At 40.1% G+C, this 22,218-nt stretch overlaps 1 protein-coding gene across 2 annotated transcripts in view; it reads right to left on the bottom strand.

Moving 5' to 3' along the window:
* Positions 1–22,218, bottom strand: part of SEC24A (SEC24 homolog A, COPII coat complex component) — a 57,498-nt gene that overhangs the window by 14,591 nt on the left and 20,689 nt on the right. The window contains exons 4-14 of one of the 2 annotated variants that reach the window (XM_053298701.1): positions 20,931–21,008; positions 19,910–20,073; positions 17,424–17,596; positions 14,542–14,644; positions 10,101–10,227; positions 9,689–9,798; positions 7,645–7,757; positions 5,100–5,218; positions 4,261–4,316; positions 1,963–2,169; positions 817–937 (exon numbers count right to left, since the gene is read on the bottom strand). In XM_053298701.1, the coding sequence (XP_053154676.1) occupies positions 817–937; positions 1,963–2,169; positions 4,261–4,316; positions 5,100–5,218; positions 7,645–7,757; positions 9,689–9,798; positions 10,101–10,227; positions 14,542–14,644; positions 17,424–17,596; positions 19,910–20,073; positions 20,931–21,008 (1,371 nt within the window). Of the gene's footprint in view, positions 1–816; positions 938–1,962; positions 2,170–4,260; positions 4,317–5,099; positions 5,219–7,644; positions 7,758–9,688; positions 9,799–10,100; positions 10,228–14,541; positions 14,645–17,423; positions 17,597–19,909; positions 20,074–20,930; positions 21,012–22,218 lie in introns of both variants that reach the window. The other variant, XM_053298700.1, reaches the window with a different exon arrangement.

Below are 22,218 nucleotides of genomic sequence, written 5' to 3' on the forward strand. Positions count from 1 at the left end.
AGGATAAAAGTTGGGCAGGGGGAACAGACAATTATACTTTCTAAAATTAGATCAGTTTAGTATGTAAATATGAATTTTAACTTTTTCCAAGAGGAACAAAAAATGTGATGAAAACTAAATCCAGCTAAAATGCACAAATAAGCTTAAATGTTTGTTCTTAGTCAGACAATAAACAGTTTCTTTCAAATGGGTAAGACCTTATCCTAAAGAGAGACCTGACAAAATGATCAATAAATTGAAGATGGTGCCATCCTTAAGTAGGAGGAAGCTTTATATCATCATCATCATCATCGAATCCAGAGCATTTTGTCAACTCAGCATGTTCATATGTTGTTATAGAAAAGTTACATCACGTGAAGGGAGGCTTTGTTTTTAAAGTTATGTAAAAACTGGGGCTTAAGAGTAATAACAAGTTAAATTCTTCAGCACTGACTGTATCAAGAGATTGTGCAAGGATTACTCAGAAGTACTGACAGAAAGTACATACTATGAGATTCAGCTGCTTAGGAAGAGTCCAGTGTTCCCTCTAACAGGGATTCCCAGATGCTGTTGATTACTCCCAGCATCCCCAGCTGCAATAGACTTTGGTCGGGGATTATGTGAGTAGTACTCAACAACACCTGGGAATCCCTGTTAGAGGGAACACTGGAAGGGTCTTTGGCTTTTTTTCTTCTTCTCATATTGTTGCAGAATTATTCCAATGATTTGACAGGAAGCTACTGTTGAGCTTTTTACCAATGAAAACTTACAACTAGGAGAACAATCACATAGCAAAGAGGCAACAAAAAAAAAAACATAAGTGTAAAAATAGCTTACCTAATGAAGCCAAGTCAGAATACTGCCCACTAAGAAGAAACAAGTCAACTGCAATCTGCTGTCCTGAGCAATCCAAGGCCAACTTTTTATAAAAGTCAGTAGATGGTGTAAGGTGTATATCCTGTTGAGAAAGAAGAAATGAAACACTACAGGTGAAACTCGGAAAATTAGAATATCGTGCAAAAGTCCATTAATTTCAGTAATGCAAATTAAAAGGTGAAACTGATATATGAGACAGACGCATTACATGCAAAGCGAGATAAGTCAAGCCTTAATTTGTTATAATTGTGATGATCATGGCGTACAGCTCATGAAAACCCCAAGTCCACAATCCCAGAAAATTAGAATATTACATGGAACCAAGAAGACAAGGATTGTAGAATAGAACAATATCGGACCTCCAAAAAGTATACAGTGTACTGTGCTTGATTGGCCAGCAAACTCGTCTGACCTGACCCCATAGAGAATCTATGGGGCATTGCCAAGAGAAGGATGAGAGACATGAGACCAAACAATGCAGAAGAGCTGAAGGCCGCTAATGAAGCATCCTGGTCTTCCATAACACCTCATCAGTGCCACAGGCTGATAGCATCCATGCCACGCCGCATTGAGGCAGTAATTGCTGCAAAAGGGGCCCAAACCAAGTACTGAATACATATGCATGCTTATACTTTTGGGAGGTCTGATATTGTTCTATTCTCCAATCCTTGTCTTCTTGGTTCCATGTAATATTCTAATTTTCTGAGATTGTGGATTTGGGGTTTTCATAAGCTGTACACCATGATCATCACAATTATAACAAATTAAGGCTTGACTTATCTCGCTTTGCATGTAATGCGTCTGTCTCATATATCAGTTTCACCTTTTAATTTGCATTACTGAAATTAATGGACTTTTGCATGATATTCTAATTTTCCGAGTTTCACCTGTAGTACACAACACCCAAGCCCAGCAATTCAGAAATGGTGATCACCATAACTATCAGTTATAGAAGTGGTCACTCTGCTGGTAGAACAAACTGGCCTGGGCTTCTCAAAGGCAAAATAGTTTTTTAAAACTAAAAATATTAAACTTAAAAAGCAAAGTAAGTTTTATTTTAAACATTACTTAGAATGAGGAGATACATGTAGGGAGGAAATGTTTAACCTTTGCAGATGCTTTTTGGTTAGGCTCTTCACGAGGTTTGAGTGCACCCACTCCTATAGATGGAAGCTGTGTCTGGAAGACAGAAATCCGACCACCAGTGGGGGACATCAGTTTGAAGGCAGACTGTAGTGCAGGACCCAAAGCACTCTGAGTTTCCAGGGAGCTGGTAAACATCTGAGGCAATGTTCTCAGTAAATCTTGAATTAGCTGAAAGGAAAAAACATAGGATTTCTGAATTTAAAAAATTCAGAAGACATGTTCCCCAGAATCAACTATGAAATCATAGAAAGAGAATTTCATGAATGCTACTAGGCTTATCAAGAGTGTGCATGAAAGTCTGGTGCTTATGAAAAATAGGTAAGTGTTGCTATTTTGGAAAAATGATTAAAAAGATAAATAGCCATGGACCTCCAAACTGAAATAAGTACTATTTCCATTTTCTCACCACACTCTCACCTCGCAAACGATTATGATTTTTAAACATTGTTTTAAACAAAACAAGTTTGAATATTTTCATCATAAGGGGGCACTTGCACCAGCAGGTCTTTAGTATTGTGTTTGGCATTTAAACCAAGGGTTGCAACTTTAAAATAGTGTGGAGTGGTAGCCCAAATATGTTAACATGGATGTCAGGCTCTCTTTCTTCAGTGTAATACACCAGAAAGTAGGTTGCATTACAAGGTCTTACAGCCAAATACTATGCATGTCTACGAGGAAACAAATCTGTTTTATTCTAAGCAAGCAGTCACAGTACTGCTTCCTTGTCAGACTATATGGTCATATAAACTAATAAGGCTGAATGAAGGCTTTCATAATTTGGAAACACTATAGTACCATGTAATTTGATAGTACAATCAGATGTTCTTAGATTAGGCTCCCCCAAGAAAGAATGAAAATTCATTCTATACTCAGTTTAGTAAGGAGAAATTTTAGAAAGTGCTGTCTTTCAAACTGCACACATACATGCCACCATGAACTAAGTTCATCAAACTCAATATCTTCAATTAAAAGTGTTGACACCCACCCTTAGCTTTTTTATTTTGCCTTTTACCTTTTTCTCAAAATAGGTTAACAATGATCCTAACCATTCCATGTGTTAAAAGCAGTTCAAAGTATTCAAAGTGCTTCATATAATACATATGAATTATACCATATCTTGTAAGCCTCACAACAATCCTGCAAGGAGAAGATTATTCCAATATTGCAGATGGGCTGAGAGGCTTGCCTAAGACCACCTAGTGAGTTCATAGCAGAAGTGAGATTCATACTGGGGTCTTCCCAATTCATAGGACTATAAACCAGGAAGACCCTTGTTTTAATCTTATCTCTGCTATAATTCATAGCTCAGCCAACACACTATACCAGGCCTGCACAACATATGGCCTGCGGGCCACATGCGGCCCATAAGGCCTTTTTTCTTGGCCCGTGGACCCATTCCGCTTGCCCCGCCCACCGCCTCCCTCCTGACCCAAACTTCCGTATATTAATATTTTAAATTAGATTTCGGCTCACAGAACAACAGGCTTCCAATAATCTCTCCCCGCAGTTGAGAAGAGATGCAGGGCCAAACGGCAGGCCCTGCATCACTCTGGGAGCTGCCACCACTGCTGGCGGGGGCGGGGGCGGGGAGAGAACGACTACTCCTGGCTCACCCTCTGGCAGCCATCCCTCAGCCATGCAGTGGCAGAAATTTAAAAGCAAAAGCATGAAGATTTGGCAGGACAGGGTGGCTCCTCTCATAAAGCTTGCACCCTATCTCTCTCTTCCCCCCCACTCACTCTCTCAAGCCAAGCCGCCTGCCCCATCCTTTCTTTCCCCCTCTCCCTTCTGATCAAAATGTAATCTTCTTATTCAAAATTATAAGAAAAACTTACAAGTGCTCCATGTTAAGTGTGATGATTTGGCAGAGGTGGAAAGGAAGAACAAAGCATTTTATTATGTATTTTGCACAAACTGTATTGTATTTACTTTATTAGAATGAATTTTAATTCAATTTATTACATATTAATTTAGATTAATCTTGACCTGTCAGTACAAACATTAAGTTTTAATTAATTTCACTTTAATTTGATTCCATTAGTTGGCTGATATTAAGTGTTACTTTAATAATCAGCACCATAAAAAATAACCTCGGCCCCCATAAGCCAAGTCACAGTCAGTTCCGGCCCACCAGGCCATTTGAGTTGTACACGCCTGCACTATACTACCTCTCCAACTGAATACTTTGCAATCTTATCTTCTCAATCGTGGGGTGAACTTCTAAGTTACACGAACCTTTTATTTTTGTATTATTCTTACCTCTTTGCTTTCATTTAAGTTCACTAGTAAGTTCTCTGGCATCGGTATAAACACATCTGGAAGAAATGTCACACACCCCAGTCAGTTTTACTACTGAAGAAAAGTTCTACTAAATATAAGCAAATTTAAGATCTGTGCAGTATTTTATGCATATTAGTTGGAATCAAAAGAGGTACATGAGTGGGAGGACAGAGAAGGGGATACAAACTCAGACACACAGGTTTGGGGTGATATAGAAACATTAAATAAATATACTCTCACTTCCAACAGCAGCCTTCCACAATTTGTGGAACGCTGCTCCAGGAATCCCTGGACTTGGAGAGCAAAAACGCAGAAAGATGCATGTGTAATGCGAATGGCAGGGCTGAAAGGTTCCTTTGAGCGCAGACTAAATTGGAATCTCCTGTTTGGCAGATACAAGTTTGCTGTAGTTATGAAGCCAATCAACAAGTCCCAATCTAGTATGTGGTATTCAACAGGCCAATCTCTCTCTCTCTCTCCCCCTCCCGCTCTTCTCTCTCTATATAATACGTCTCAATACTCCAGAAAATCCTGTTGATACAGAGCTTTCATAACACAAAAGTGATATGTTTGCCTGAGGACTGTACTACATAGTACAATTAAACAGAAATTTCTTGGTTTGAAGCAGTAGAATTTGGTCACCGGTAAGCCTAATGTTCCACTCTAGGACTGTGTGATAGGAGTCATAACAACAACAACAAATATTTATATACCACTTTTTAACAAAAGTGTCAAAAGTGGTTTACATAGATAAATAATTAAATACTCTATAAGGCATGTTTTATAAAAATCTAATGCCACACATTATTTATACTTACCTTCAATATCTGAAACTATTAACATTTGAGGCTGAGAGAGACCTTCCTGAAGACTGTAGAAATGGATTGTGCTGTCAAATGTTATAAAGCCTATTTTTGTTCTTGTGTTTCCTGGGAGTCTGAAAATTGAATACAGAGACTTAGCACTATGTTTAATAAAGCCTTAAGTGCATATTTCTGTCAAAAATATATTTTATATGGTAGAACACTAAGATATTATTGATGGAGCAATGTATTATTATGCCGTGTGTGTCAACCTTATTATTGTTATCTGGTCTCTGACCAAAATAAAGAATACTATATGAGATGCGAAACTTCTCAGTGCATTACCCTCCTTTTAAAAAAACACACAAACTGATACTCAGATTTAATCAATGTCTGAATCTTCAAAGAAATCTATTAAACAATCTACAGTGGTCCCTCGACTTACAAACTACTCGACATAAGTATTTTTCGAGTTACAAACGGCAGTTTTAGATCCGGTTTTAGATGCGGTTTTTTAACTTACAAATTTTTAGATGGGGTTCCCTCGACTTACGAATTTTACATGCAGTTTCCTTGACTTACGAATTTTACATGCGGTTTCCTTGACTTGCCTGCCTGTTTACTGCCTGTTTATTCTTGAAAAGAAATGTTCCTGTGCAGTTTGCAAGCCTTACTGGGGGTCTGGGTCTTTTTTCTAGGCTCCGGAACGCATTAATCCGTTCCCAATGCATTCCTATGGGAAACCGCTTTTTGACTTATGAACTTTTCGACTTACAAATGTGCATTCGGAACGGATTAATTTCGTAAGTAGAGGGACCACTGTATATAATTAATTCTCTTAGCTGGCATGCGTGTCCAGGATTTGGCGGCGGAACTCTCGCACGGGAGAGACAAGGCCCGGGCGGGGGATGGGGGGGGACGGGAGAGACAGAGAGACAAAAACCAGCAGCGGGCAGGCTCTTTTTGGCTGCCCGCCACCTGGTGAGGCTCTGTGTAGGGGGAGGAACAGGAGGGGAGGAGGACTAGAGAGTGCGGGGCAGGAAGGAAGGGCAAGAGAGGAGAGACCGGGGGCCGGGGCAGGAAGAAGAGGGAGGGGGAAACAGCTGGCCCCAAAGAACCACACAGATGCTCTGTGCGGGGTCGGCTAGTTGCAATTTATTACATTAACACAGATAAAAGAATGTATGTCTAATTTATAAGAAAAAATAATCTGATACAGAGAAAAGTTCAGGAATGGGTAGAAACTAAGACACATCCAGAACACACCCAGAACCCAGAGTAGGGCCTGAGGACATTTCCACATTACATTTGATTCTCACACTAAAGAACAATACAGAAGCACAATGGCTAGAATCCAAAGTACTACTGTGTGTGCATAAGACTCCTCTACTTGTGCAAGGCAGGCTCCCCAATTTTCTCTAATTCCTCCTCTTCTACAATCTCCAGAGGCTCAAGACGTTGCTCCTGATAATCAGGGGACCATTCTGAACAGCACACATAATATAGATGACTGCAGTGGGCAAGAACAGTTGCCAAAAACCTGTGGGCCTGATCTGCGCACGAGGAAGTTTGCGCCACTTCGGCAAGGCACTTGGATCTCCAAGCCAATGTTCCCTGATCACTCCCCAACTTCATCCCCCCATCCCAAAGCGTACCAACAGCCTAATGCCAAAACCTGGACAGTTCCATAAAATGCTAAATCAGGATGTGAATTTGAGAAGCAGGCTACAGGATTCACATACACATTTATATTCATATCCTTTCCAATCCTATACTCTTGAATACCAGTACACCACCACAAGGAGCCTAAGGAGAAAACTAGACATGACTTTATTCACTTAGCTTTGCACATGTTGGTTCAGTTTTGATAGATAGCTGTTTTTGGTTAACGGCTAGAGAGCCCCAACCTGGACTGGGACTGCAGTAGAGGCAAGAGTGTTACATCTCCTCAGCCAATGCTGTGGTTCCAATCAAGATCAGGGACCTCACAGCTATTTACCAAAAAAGCAGACAAACATGCAGGACCAAATGACATGTAGGGAAGATGCCATAACTCAGTGGTTAAGTACATGCTCTGCATGCAGAAGATCCCAGGTTCAATTCCTGCTATCTAAAGTTAAAATGATGAGGTAGCAGGTAATGGGAAAGAGCCTGATCAAAGACAACAATACAGTGCTAGATGGACCAAGGGTCTGGCTCAGTATATGGCAGCTTCATACGATGTGTTTCATAAGTCCAGTTTGGCCCAAAGGTCTGCAGTTGTTTTAGTGAAAGAACAAGACTGAAGCAGATTGGTCTTTTCAGTACAAGAAGATTAAGAACAATAGGTCTGAGATTCATACAAATTTGGTACCTATTTGATAGGTCAATGGGAACTCTAGGCACTCTTAAGACTGCTCACAGTTAAGTGTGTAAAGGAAGGTAGTTTGAACATCTTTTGTGCATCCAACTACATTGTATAAGTTCAGTACATTAAAAGGCCGGTAAAAAGTTCCCCGAATCCAACATAACATGACCTTTACGGAGATACAGAGAAACAGAAAACGTTTTAAACGCTTACAAATCTAGATTGTCCAACACGGTCTTGCATACAGTGTTCAAGTATCCTGTTTCTATTGCATTATGAGATACATCAAACACAAAAAGGTACACAGGAGGCTGAGGTGGACGTAGCTGAAAAAAACAAAAACAAAAACCAACTGTCATCTTCACTTAAGCTTCGGTTTCTAGAATTTGTCAGATACTGTTTCTAATACAAATTAAAGTTATTAGTAGATTTTTCTTCTTGAGAAAAATGTGAGATGTTAAAACTACATGAGAGCACATATACTTTTCCTATCAAGGAGAAAGAAGATAAGGAGTGGAAGTTTTCATTTTCCTAATCAAAACCTGTACTAAACACAGTTTGTTGTTGTTATTCTGTCTCTCACAGCTACAATAAACCTACCATTCCAATTATAGCCTGGTCATTTCTGTGTCAGAGGGCAAACAGACAAAATCAGCAGGGGATCAAATACTTATTTCCCTCACTGTACCTTCTGTGAAAATGCAAGGGTCCTTGGGCTCTCCTTCAATTCACAGAAGCTTGAATGGAGCACCACTCTGCTACAGGTTTCAAAACAGGTTAATGGGAATTCCTAGCCATATATTTGTTTGTAGAACCCTAATAAAGTTATGTAGTCCCTGGAATCTCAATAATGTCCGAGGGTTCAAATATTTTATTAGCGTTGAAGTCAACTTAGGGATAACAAATAGCAAAACCAACTTTCCAAATTTTGTTCTCCATCTTTGTCTTAAAAAGCAAAAGCCATGAGTTGGGATGCCTCAAAAGTCATCTTCTATATGGACATTTTTATGAGAGGGATTCTAATCTTTTCCCTTGAAACTTCATATGAAGTCTTAAACCAAGAAAGGTTATTAACTCTACCTTAAAAACATCCAAGATCAAACTGTGATGTTTAAGTGGAATTGAGTTAACACAACCCGGACACAGAACTACACCCAGTGTTTTGCATATACATTAGGGTTTTTCTGCAGCACTTCCTACTGCAGCAGGTACACACACTCATGAAGAGCTGCTCCTTATGGTGACCACCACAGCAGTATTCTCAATGAGGTACAAAGAAATTCAGTCAAGAAAGTTGGCAACCCCTTCCTCTGAGAGCAGAAACACTTTCCACTTATGTTTGGGGCTGTCTGGCAACCGGCCATTTACAAGAAAGACTCGTTTGGTAGCGACCCATAACCGGGCTTTCTCTCTGGCTGCCCCAAGGCTTTGCAATATGCTCCCTACTGAGCATCACCTTTTTTCAGGAAGAACCTCAAAACTCTCCTCTTTTCAGAGCTTTTAATTAGAATTAATTTTAATAACTTTAAAGCCTTGTTTTAATATCTATTTTATTCTATTGCTTCTATTGTCAAGTATTTTAATTTGTAACTTATAAATATTTTAAATTTTGTACACTGCCTAGAGATGTACATATCAGACAGTATAGAAATATGATAAATAATAGAATGCAATATAATAAATCAAAATGAGAGATATCCTACAGCCAGCAGACATCTTCTGAAGCTCACAGTTATCAAAAAATGTTGACATCACAGCAACAAGAAAAAGGAAATTAAACATCAGGAACATGACCTCCCATGTCACAGGGTTTGTTCTATATGCACAAGACTGTTTGTCCTTTGCTTTCTTGAATGACACCAAGGTTTACTGCAAGAAACTGATTTTAGAATTTGGGGGGCTTCAAAAGTTGTTTACAGCAAAGATAATTGCTCTTAGAAAGGAGAAACAAGTCAGAAATCCCACCAAGTATGTGACAGTACCTGAATAGATACAGAGTGGCTCTCTGTATTGCCACTCAGAATCACAGCCGCCAATGTCAACTGAATTGCTATTACTGTATTATTTCTAGAGCACTTATACAAACTAGGCTTTGCACAATAAGACCAGAGTAAGATGTATGATTGTAAGCCAGAGGGCAGGGCCTAAGACAGACAAGGGAAGGGACGGGACAAGGTCTTCTAGCCAAACAGAATGTGTTTCTTATTAAAGCAACCAAGTTTTTTTTGGGGGGGGAGGGTCTGTGTGTGGATCTCACCATGTATTCAGAAGGAGCCATAAATTCAATTGTGGCATTTTGAACTTCAGGTCTTTTATGAGGTTCTCCATAAACTCTTGTCACAGGATTGTACATGAATTCTTCAGGAACTGCACAAGGTAGAAAAAAAGATACAACTGTGCTTTTACTACAAGGTACAGGTTCTCTAGGGGATTACAGTATTCTGTCTAACACCATTCTGAGCCTTGAATTCTCTACAGAAACCTGGGAGTAGGCATGCAGCATTCATCCCCATAGCACTTACTCACTTTTGCTAATACTGGAACCTAGAAACAGCTGCTAAATGATGCCACAATTGTTTCCCACTGGAATTAAGTAATTGATAGCAGATTTTTAAATATCAATTCAGTTAAGGCATTATTGGGCACACGATCATTTTACCAACACTCACCATCATTCACTCTGTAACATAAGTTGCATTTCCATCTCCTTTGGTCAAGAAAACTGACAAAAGGATTTATATACGTCCTACAGCTACGACATCTCACAATTGTACTGGATGTTACCACGGGCAATTGCTGGAAAAGAGGAATAGTTTAATAAGTGGTATGTTGAGAATGCATTATCCATCTTCAGGCGCTTGGGTAGCTCTCTTCTATTCTTGTCTGAACATATATGGTTGTTATATAAGAACAAGTGTCTTCTGCAGCTGATTAATATCAGCTTCTACATGTGCATTTACAAGAGCAATTCAAACAAATCGAATGCACTGCGAGTTTGGTACCAAGGTAAAAACCCAATGATGTGCAAACAGGGACTATACAAAACTCATGGATAATTGCTTCAAGTACAAATATAATTAATACAATATATAATTTAATGCAAGTCATTATGCTCAAGAAGTGAGGTGCTTTAATGCAAGTTATGGTTTGCGAAAAGGAACAGCTTAGCAACAGAGGTGTGCAAAATATCCCGCTAGCAGACATTCTGAGCTCTGAACAGTGGAAGTGCATTCATTATAATTTAAGGATGGATTTTTAAATGGTCTTTCCAAGCTCGGAATGGAACAATCCAATTTCAAATGGAACTTTCTGACTGCCATTTTAAATTTCAAAATGGTGGTCTTTCTGGCCTCTGCGCATGCCTGATGGTACGGACCATGCAAATGGCCACTGCGCATGCGCAGAGGCCAAAAAGACAGCTATTTTGAAAACCAAAATGATGGCTGGAATTGTCTGGTGGAAGGTGGTAGTTCCATCAGAAAAACAGGTTGCTTACCTGTAACAGATGATCTGGTAGTGATTCCATACATTCATAATGACTGGGTTCTGCGCCTGTGCAGACCATACTTTGGATAGAATTCGTTAGCTCCTCACGATGCCCAACCGCCAGCAGCACGTGACTGCAGTACCCTTAAGCAGCGGTTAGGCGTCCCTTTATTCAGTTTCTTGGTGGCCGATAAGCCACTGTGTTCAACTGGACTTGGGAGATAGACTTTGCAGCTGTCTGGTCCTATGAAATTGACCGTAGATGTAGACCTTGACGTAGCTTGTCCTCTGTCTGCAGCGGGGATGGACGGGTGGGTCTTATGAATGTATGGAACCACTACCAGATCATCTGTTACAGGTAAGCAACCTGTTTATCTGGATAGTGGTTCCATACATCCATAATGACTGGGTGAATCATGAGCTGTCCATCTGGTGGTGGGAGCAGCAAGCTACGGCAGAACTGCCCATCCAAACTCTGCCGCTGCTGCCATCCTAATGTCCAAGGTGTAACGTTTGATGAAAGTCTGGTGCGATGCCCACATAGCTGCCAAACACATGTCCTGGGATTTGATGCCCGCCAGGTGTGCTGCCGAAGTGGCATATGCCCTGGTGGAGTGGGCCCGTATCGTCGATGGCAGTGTGACTTTTTGCAGCTCATAGGCCATCTTTATCAATTCTACTAACCAATACGCCAGCTTCTGGCGAGTGGGAGACTGACTCTTATGTAGGCCTTTTTCACATATGAAAAGGAATCTCATCCTCCGGATGTGATGAGTTGCCTTTAGATAGTAAAGGAGTGCTCTCCTCACATCTAGAGAATGCACTGCCTTCTCCAAAGGCATCACTGGATCTCTAAAGAAGGTTGGCAAGACAATATCTATATTTAGGTGGAAGTCGGAGACAATCTTCGGTCTGAAGTCAGGAGCCAAGTGCATAAGAATGAGGTCTCCGAAAAATTTGGTATATGGCTCATCTATCCGGAGTGCTTTAAGCTCACTGACTCTCCGCGCCATGGTTATTGCCACTAAGAATAGCATCTTTAAGGTTGTCAGTTTCAATGACGCAGTAGCCATGGCTCAAAAGGGTGTTCTGTCAGCACTCCAAGCACCAGAGACAAGCTCCATTTCTCTCCTGGGTGTCTAACTGGTGGATATAGATTGCTCGGTTGTTCTGACAACGTTTTGCGCAATTTGTGTTCCATTCCGAACTCCGAATATAACACAAAATGCTTTTTGTGCACACTCCTACTTTGTATACAAGGGTACTACCAAGGCAATATATGAAATGAAAACAGAGCATAAAAAATTCATCCTTAAATTATGACTAATGCACTTCTTCCACTAGAAAGCAGAAAGGGAATACTCTGCATTTATAATACATCTCTAAAGAACTTGAACAGGTGGAAGTGCTGATCAGATGTGGGTGCTAACCTACTTGGCAGCATATATTGCAATATTTGCTGTCTTTTGGATGCAACTTGCAAGTCACATTCGAAGAGGCATTCATGTTAAAAAAAAAAAAGGAATCCATTATAAGGACAGGCTACAATAACTGTCTAGATTTATAACACTGATGCTGTAAGTATTTCCCACTAGAATCAAGTAGTTATTCCCTAGCCTAGAAACCCTCTGCTTATTTGCAAATAGCAACCATTACAGAAGATTCAATTCAGAGAAAGGCAGATTTTGATGGTATATGCACCACACTTTGATTTAAAGACTAGCAGTTGAATGCCTGATAAGATAAACCAAACATCATACACATTTTGAAGTATACACATAGTTTCAATATAGTTTGAGAAGTATACAAAGTTATCACCACAAGGATGTAGATCAAGTATCTACAGGTGAAACTCGAAAAATTAGAATATTGTGCAAAAGTTCATTATTTTCAGTAATGCAAATTAAAAGGTGAAACTGATATATAAGATAGACGCATTACATGCAAAGCGAGATAAGTCAAGCCTTAATTTGTTATAATTGTGATGATCATGGCGTACAGCTCATGAGAACCCCAAATCCACAATCCCAGAAAATTAGAATATTGTGAAAAGGTTCAACAGTCTAGGCTCCAGGTATCCCACTCCAATCAGCTAATCAATCCATAACACCTGCAGAGGGTTCCTGAGCCTTTAAATGGTCTCTCAGTCTGGTTCATTAGGAATCACAATCATGGGAAAGACTGCTGACTTGACAGTTGTGCAGAAAACCATCATTGACACCCTCCATAAGGAGGGAAAGCCTCAAAAGGTAATTGCAAAAGAAGTTGGATGTTCCCAAAGTGCTGTATCAAAGCACATCAATAGAAAGTTATGTGGAAGGGAAAAGTGTGGAAGAAAAAGGTGCACAAGCAGCAGGGATGACCGCAGCCTGGAGAGGATTGTCAGGAAAAGGCCATTCAAAAGTGTTGGGGACTTTCACAAGGAGTGGACTGAGGCTGGAGTTAGTGCATCAAGAGCCACCACACACAGACGGATCCTGGACATGGGCTTCAAATGTCGTATTCCTCTTGTCAAGCCGCTCCTGAACAACAAACAACGTCAGAAGCGTCTTACCTGGGCTCAAGAAAAAAAGAACTGGTCTGTTGCTCAGTGGTCCAAAGTCCTCTTTTCTGATGAGAGCAACTTTTGCATCTCATTTGGAAACCAAGGACCCAGAGTCTGGAGGAAGAATGGAGAGGAACACAATGCAAGATGCTTGAAGTCCAGTGTGAAGTTTCCACAGTCTGTGTTGATTTGGGGAGCCACGTCATCTGCTGGTGTTGGTCCACTGTGCTTCATTAAGTCCAGGGTCAACGCAGCCGTCTATCAGGAGATTTTGGAGCACTTCATGCTTCCTTCCGCAGACGAGCTGTATGGGGATGCTGACTTCATTTTCCAGCAGGACTTGGCACCTGCCCACACTGCCAAAAGTACCAAAACCTGGTTCAATGACCATGGGATTACTGTGCTTGATTGGCCAGCAAACTCGCCTGACCTGAACCCCATAGAGAATCTATGGGGCATTGCCAAGAGAAGGATGAGAGACATGAGACCAAACAATGCAGAAGAGCTGAAGGCCGCTATTGAAGCATCCTGGTCTTCCATAACACCTCATCAGTGCCACAGGCTGATAGCATCCATGCCACGCCGCATTGAGGCAGTAATTGCTGCAAAAGGGGCCCAAACCAAGTACTGAATACATATGCATGCTTATACTTTTCAGAGGTCCGATATTGTTCTATTTACAATCCTTGTTTTATTGGTTTCATGTAATATTCTAATTTTCTGGGATTGTGGATTTGGGGTTCTCATAAGGTGTACTCCATGATCATCACAATTATAACAAATTAAGGCTTGACTTACCTCGCTTTGCATGTAATGCGTCTATCTCATATATCAGTTTCACCTTTTAATTTGCATTACTGAAATTAATGAACTTTTGCACGATATTCTAATTTTTCGAGTTTCACCTGTAAAAGCAGAAACATCTCCATTAAGCCAGCTGCTGCAAGTGGAACACTGAAATGTCATCTTATGCGAAATGTCAGTTTCACTTTAGAAGAACTGAAACACACTTCATACTTTGAGGGAGGTGCCTTATTTTGCAAGTCAGCACCCCAGTACTTGGAAGTAATGCATCGTACCGATAAGTCTTTGAAAGGATGAAGCAGGAGTCCCAAAGGAAGTTTGGCTTTGTTCAGTAAGGCCTGAGTTTGAGGAATGTTAGTCAAGGTACATCGGAACAGCCTATGAGGAACAAAGGGTTAAAGTCACCAACAGCTGTGTACATCCTTCCTTCCTGACCTGTATACTGCATCATTTTCTAGACTTCTCTCTCCAGTTTTATCCAAAGGAGGCCACTGCTCTGTTCTATAGAGAAAATAACACTGCTTATATTATAATGCCCTTATACAAAATTATGGTGCAGCCACACCTGGAGTACTGCGTACAATTCTGGTCACCACATCTAAATAAGGACGTTGCAGAACTGGAAAAGGTGCAGAAGAGGGCAACTAAGATGATCAGGGGCCTAGAGCACCTTTATTATGAGGCAAGACTACAACACCTGGGGCTTTTTAGTTTAGAAAAAAAGACGACTGCGGGGAGACATGATAGAGGTCTATAAAATCATGCATAGTGTGGAGAAAGTGGAGAAAGAAATTCTTTTCCCTCTCACACAACACTAGAACCAGGGGTCACTCCATGAAATTAATTGCCAAGAGGTCTAGGACCAACAAACAAAAGTACTTTTTCACACAACGCATAATCAACTTGTGGGATTCTCTGCCACAAGATGTGGTGACAGCCAACTACCTGGATGATTTAAGAGGGGTTTGGATAACCTCATGGAAGAAAGGTCTATCCAACGGCTACTAGTCGGAGGGCAATAGGCCAGCCTCAGAGGCAAGGTGCCTCTGAGTACCAGTTGCAAGGGAGTAACAGCAGGAGAGAGGGTGTGCCCTCAGCTCTTGTCTGTGGGCTTCCCAGAGGCATCTGGTGGGCCACTGTGTGAAACAAGATGCTGGACTAGATGGGCCATAGGCCTGATCCAGCAGGGCTGTTCTTATGGAAAACTCAAACTTAGTTTAATACTTTGACAAACTACATGACAACCATTAACAAATGCAAAATTCAAGTATAGATAATGGTGTCTCAAGAAAAAGTCACATGGACACACTGAACTTGCTCTTAGAGAGCACATTCTTCTACACGATCCTCAACGCACATCAAGGTCATCTGAGTTACCGTCAGTTTGTCTGGTGGCGACTCAGAGGCGGGCCTTCTCTGTAGCTGCCCTAGGACTGTGGAATGCACTCCTGGTAAAAATCCATAACCTGAGTTCACTGCTGGCCTTCAGGAGAACCCTTAAAACCTATCTGTTCGGCCTGACCTTCCAGGGTTTTTAATTTGTTGTAAATTGTTTAATTCTGCTGTAAGTATTCGGCGTGGTTCTCCAGAGTTTAACTGTTTAAGTGTTTTAACTGTTAGTTTTATTCTGTTTTCATAGTTTTGATTTTAATTGTTAATTGATTTTAATTGTTTTTACTTAGATGTAAACCACCCTGAGCCATTTTTGGAAGGTCAGTATAGAAATTGAATAAAAATAAATAATAAAACAAACATCAACTTCTGCATTAACCCACTACAGAAAGGCTGGACTACCACAGTCTCAGAGTGTCCTGACAGCAGCAGCTGATTAAGCTTCTATTTGAAAGGGGCAATCCACGTGGCAAGTCTCTTTAGACATTATAGCTGCTATGTGGAGCACTCACTAGGGCTGTTCTCATGATTGTTAACTGGGCAGAAAAAGCACCCTACCCAGCTACAGGAGCTATGCGTGCTCCCAATTTTTTGTTGTGTGCAAGTTAAAAGTTAGGTCGGACGAGGGGAAGGTGAATGTGTGGGAGGTGGGCACAGGTTCCACCAGTGTATTCCTACCTAGCATATTACCAAAGTAGGAGGAAATGCTGTTGAAACCTGTGCCTGCCTACCACACAGTCTCTTGCCCCGACCTAGCTTTTAACTCACACATGCCTGGAAATCAGCAGTGCACACAGCTCCTGTAATCAGGTAAGATGTCTGCCCTACCCCGTTAACCATTGTGAAAACATCCTTACTATGTGGAAACAGTTTATGGTAGCCTTCAAATGATAAATGTCATGGGTAGACCAGCCCTCAAACATGGACCATGCTGTTGGGTTCCATGTCTATTGACTGATGCTCCTGGGAGTGGAGTGGGGCAGTGCAACAGCCATAGAATTTCTAATTCCTTCCTGTGTGTTGGGAGATTTTGAGACCATGAAGTCTTGCTGACTTTTAGCTTGCTGGGGCCACACAATGGCTGACAATTACACCAATTAAGTTTTTCATTGCAGGGGTGTAGCTACAATTGAGCAGATGGGTTCAAAGAACCTGGGCCCCCCCAGCTCCTGAGGGCCCTCCAACTCCACTCCTTTTTTCTTCATTATCTCCCTCATTCTAAAGGGGCTGCCGGGGAGAGGGGCGAACACATGCCTCCTCTCCCCTAGCTATGCCCCTGGTTCTTTCCTTTTTATTTGTTAAGCATTTGGAGGCTTATTTTCCCCCTCAAGACATATAGAGGCTGACTAGGACAAAAGTGTGGTGCTAAGTTGGTTTAGATGGAAAAATTCAACATGGAAGACACAACAAAATTTAACTTCTACCCTCCATTTAATCAATTCATGCCAACAATTGTCACAGTAGTGATGACACTGATATGGGGTATATAAACAACAAAACTAATGTAGTCAATAGGATTAAATTTGTGGAAGAATTCTTTATTTGTTCGACCCATTTTTCCGAAAAACCACTAGTTCTTTTGCTAAGATCAGAAAGAATGTAACCATTTTTAAATACACAATCACAGGACATATGAAGTTGAAGAGACCTATTCTTAAATTTTGTTTAATGAACATTATGATGGCATCTATATGAATCAATACAGTAATACACAAACACAGAGGAGAATCTGTTCTACGAAAAATTATATAAAATGTAACCTTACTCTGGATTACAGTTGAGCCTCTGGATATCTTCATGTAAATTTGGAAATGGTGCCTGCAAGGGTGTTGCAGGAAGAATATTTCTCTCTTGAAGAAGATTGATAGGTCTTAATCCTTCTGGCTGAAGACTGAGTCCAGCCACAGACGAAGCTAAGGCATTAGCTCCCAAGGAAGGCTAACAAAAATGAAATTACAGAAGTTAGCCCATTTGTATGATACACCCAAAATCCATTCACAGAGACCTGGTGCCTTTAGTATTTAAATGACTAGTAAACGGATGTTGATTCACAGACCACTTACACTCTGGTTAATACATTCTAGTGTAAGTGGAATGCAAAGTAGTCTGGTACACTGTTGGCAGCAAAGCCAATGTAGACATAAAAGGGCTTCTCCTGTCACAGTTAAGAAGCTGAGAAAGGGCCATGAGGTCATTTTGAACCCAATTTACAAAGCCTAACTATGTGGAGAGCCTATTAGCCCTAACTGTGGCTCATATCCAGCACATGCCCATTGACCACAAGTAAAGCAGAAGAGAGAAATTCATTCCAAGGAGGGAGCATAGCTGTTTTGACCCCAAGTTCACACACTAAAACAAAAACCAAACCACCACCACCACTGTGGAAAGACTATAATAAATGAATAATGGAAACAGCATGACAAGCAGAGTTATCTGCCATGAAGTGAAGGATTGCAGACACACACAAATGTTTAGTCAGACACAGGTAAACAATATCACCTCTCCTCATTTTCACTCATGCTCATCTGATGTGACCGCCCCTTAGTTCTAAGTTTAAACAGGGGATAAATTGTTGTTAAATAAGGAGGTTACTAATTTGTACCAGCTACCTTTCAAAGATTTATCAGCTATTGTAATGGAGATCAATATACTGAGGCAAATTTGATAAAATAAATAAATGCCTTTAATACCCATCTTCAGCTGTTCAATTTATTATTTTGCAGTTAGCATTCCACTGAGTTTTATCATTAATATTGTCATGCCTTTTCATCAAGATTCCTCACCAACTCATTGGCATGTACTGCACAGCAAAGGGGCATTTTTAAAATGCAACCCACCATGCAGGCCACATTGTTTAGTACTAGTCAGAGCGTTCATTTGCTTGACTGGGAAAAGACACACACAACACTAACGATGTCCTCAAATTCCCAGCCCCTTGAGGTATTAAAAGTTCAAGTACAAGACAGTATGTAAGCAAGCACACATTCAAGTTTTGTCCCACACAATCTCAAAGGCCCAAGAAAATGTCACTATCTGTTTATAAAACTTGATTAACAGAACCACTCAGATAACAACTTGCCCAAGGTCACTTCACAAGCTGCATAGCTGAGCAGCAATTTGAACTTGGACTTCTACAGCTAAAACCAACTCTACCACACTCACTAGATTCATACAGCAAACAGGTCAGCAACAATCTTCAGTGAAGTATCAGCTTTCCCATTTTGCAGCTTTGGCAACATCCTTAACTCATCCAAGCACCTGTTAACTCTTCACTACTGCTTCATTTTCAGTCTTGCCAAGAGGCAGCTTTTGTTCTCTGCACCTACTTCTAGACTTCTTTCCAGTCTGCTCTTAATTTAGACAAACTACTTTAAGTCCTTTCTTGCTCTATTTCTCCTTTTTAGTCTGCCTAGAATGCCTCTGCAAAACGCACTTGTCACTGACATCATCACTCTAAGTTTCTCTACTAGCTTTCTGTCATTTTCAAGCTTCCACACTATCAAGTTTCTCCTTTGCTGTACCCATTTATACCTCTCACTAAACAACTCACCCATTTGCTACTATTTATGTTAAAAATACGTACTCTGCTTTTTCTCCAATGCAGTTTCAAGCAACTTAAAAACAAAATCAGCAGCAAACTCACTCCAAATATAAGACACAAGCTCCTTCATCTCTTTCCACCCTCAAGCCTTGTGTGATGTTGCCCCTAAATTCTAGAGGAATCTATTCTTCTTCCAAGTCCTTCATCCAAGTTTTTTCTAAACTTCGTTATCATATCCCTCCTAGTCACTTGAATGCTACTCCATACCCATTATCTGTTCCCCCACTTCACACCTACATCTCTTTGCCTGTCTCACAGACACTGAAACCCATTGGGCGCAACTTCGATAGTAATTACAGCAACTAACAGTTGGTGCCAGGAACTGAGCAGCAACAGCAGTAAGAAATAGGAGCTCACAAATTAATTTCTCCATCTCTGGCTGCTTTTAAAAAACCCTCAAGACACTCCTGTTTTTTCCCCAGGCTTTTAGTCAAAATTAAAACTGTAGTTTTAATAATTGTTTTTATTCTCTTAAACTGTTTTATTCTATTCTATTCTTATTTTTGTTGGATTTTAAGTTACGTACACCGCATATCAGTTGGTATATAAATATGATTTTAAAAAGTGTTGTTATAAGATCTATAGACTTGCAAGACAACAATTACATAGCCAAGTCAACATATTATAAGGTGTTTTTTAAAAAGGTTTACCAAAGGGAACTGTTGTGGTCCACCTGGATACTGCAACCCTGGGGACTGCATTCTTGGTGCTCCAGGTGGAGATGTATTTTGATAGCCTGGTGGCAAGCTGGGATAAGAACTTCCAACATGTCTGTTTGTTTTAAGGTTCTGAGGAGCAGGAGTATGCATGGTTGCTATATTATATATATAAAAAGAACACAGGTATTAATAGACAAGCAGTAATAAGGCTAAAAATCCAGTCAAAGACATTTCTCTTTACTCATTTGAGTGCAACTTATTTTTCAAGTAGACATAGAAGTTCTAGCTCAAGGGATAACCAATACAGCATACACACTTTTTAAATTTAAGTCAGACACTTATTCAAATGACTCTACAATTCTAGTTTTACAGTTCAATCCTAAGGCTTGCTATGCCAGAATTGTACACTTAGGATGGGTCAACAGCAGCAGCAATTTCATTACAACTTACATTGTAAATGGAATCTTGTGACTCTAAAATATACTCAGAATATTTTGATTAAAATGTCAATCAAGAAAAAAAATTCCGTTCCTATTATTCTAGCAGTCATATTTCACAAGGGTTTTGATTGGTTGGCGTCTAGTGACTTCAGTTCTGCAGAAGTTAATACACTACAGTAGTCAGTTTCAGTCTACAGTTTGTTTTTACACAAATAGCTAACAATTTCCTTAAAGTAGTCATTTGGAGTTTTCCCTACACAGAGGTCCAAGCATTCTAACCATATTCTCATTGTGAGGTTATAAATAAAAATAAATAAGGGTCCAATCTTTGGCCAAGGATCTAGTACTGGGAAATAAAACTCCTAGCTACATGGGATAAATCATGGGTTTAAACCCACCCCCACAAAGCTCATCTATTAATGATGACTATGTAGGGACATACTGTGGGCACACCTGCTTAGGATCAGGGTATTTGAAAGATGACTGATGCTTACTTCAGTTAACTTCCCAATTATTTTACTTTTAAGCAAGAGTACAGCCTTTTGCTAAAGTGGTTCATAAGCTTTTCTTACCCAAGAAGCCACCTCCTTCTATTGTATCATAATTGTTCTGGACCATTGATCCATCACTGGCAGTGTATGTAGCATCACCTGCTAATAAAGTAATCTGTTAAGAAACAAAAGGCTTGAAACGAGCAACAGCATATCAGATCACAAAAATAAACCCCATTATGGAGAAATATTCTCAGTTTTGAAGGCATCCTTCATGCACTTTACATGAAAATTTTCTCTACTCAAATAATAAAATATTCTTAATTCCCGAGGGCAGTTTTGCACTGTATCATTCAGTGGAAGCTACTTGTTAGAGTAATTTTTGACCAATACTCTTTTCAATTATGTTTCCTGGTAGATAAACCTATTTATTCTGAAAAGCATGGCTTTGTAAAATTGGTGGCTACCCACTGACTGTCCCATTTAAAAAGGGCAGAAGTAACTGCTATAGTCTATTAATAAGTATCCTACAAATCCAGTGCACAAGGTTTTTTGCACTTTTAAACAGCACTCATCAAGCTTAAGTCATCAGGCTAAAGGACAGCTACTTATGAGAAGCAAAGCTGCTTAAGCAAAACTGAATACACAGCCAGGATTTCATTACTCTGACCTATTTTGAAAGCAAAAGATGGCCTTTTCTTCTCTCCAGATCCTTCTGATCAGTCTGGCTTACTGTTTTTCAAATGCAGTATTTATGCCAAATGGGCATACCTTATCATTACTTGCTGCAATAATTGTTGGAACATTTGTCTGGGAAATTATATTGCCTATTGTGCAGAAAATGATGCATTTTAACTTGTGACAAATATCTGGTACTTTCAGTTCACTTAAAGTTTTATTTCTGTATTATACCAAATGATTGAAATAAAAGGGTTTTCCCTGCTCCTTAAACTAAATCAGCAACATCCGAGCCCAAGAGTCAATACACATCTGAGGTGGTAGGATCAATCACCTGATTTCCATATTCAAACAGTTGGAGTAACTATATCAGACCTAAACTTTGGTTTTACAGTAGTTTTATAGGGGTGGTATAGTACTAATTAATGTTATGAAACAATGCAACATAATAAATGGATGAATGAATGAATAAATCCATCCAGGGGATGACAAATGAATCCAATCCATAATGAATGGATATCAATACAATATCAGGAAAGTTAGGCAATTCGCTAGGAAGGGATGAAGTCTCACATGCAGCCATAGAGATCTGTAAAAAGAAGGGTAAAATAAAACCCAAACTACACATAATCATTACTTTTGATTTGACTTGCACAGGCAAAGCTAAAATTCTTATTCCAGCACAAACTAC

This window comes from Hemicordylus capensis, chromosome 2 (assembly GCF_027244095.1).
Source record: "Hemicordylus capensis ecotype Gifberg chromosome 2, rHemCap1.1.pri, whole genome shotgun sequence".
NCBI lineage: Eukaryota > Metazoa > Chordata > Lepidosauria > Squamata > Cordylidae > Hemicordylus > Hemicordylus capensis.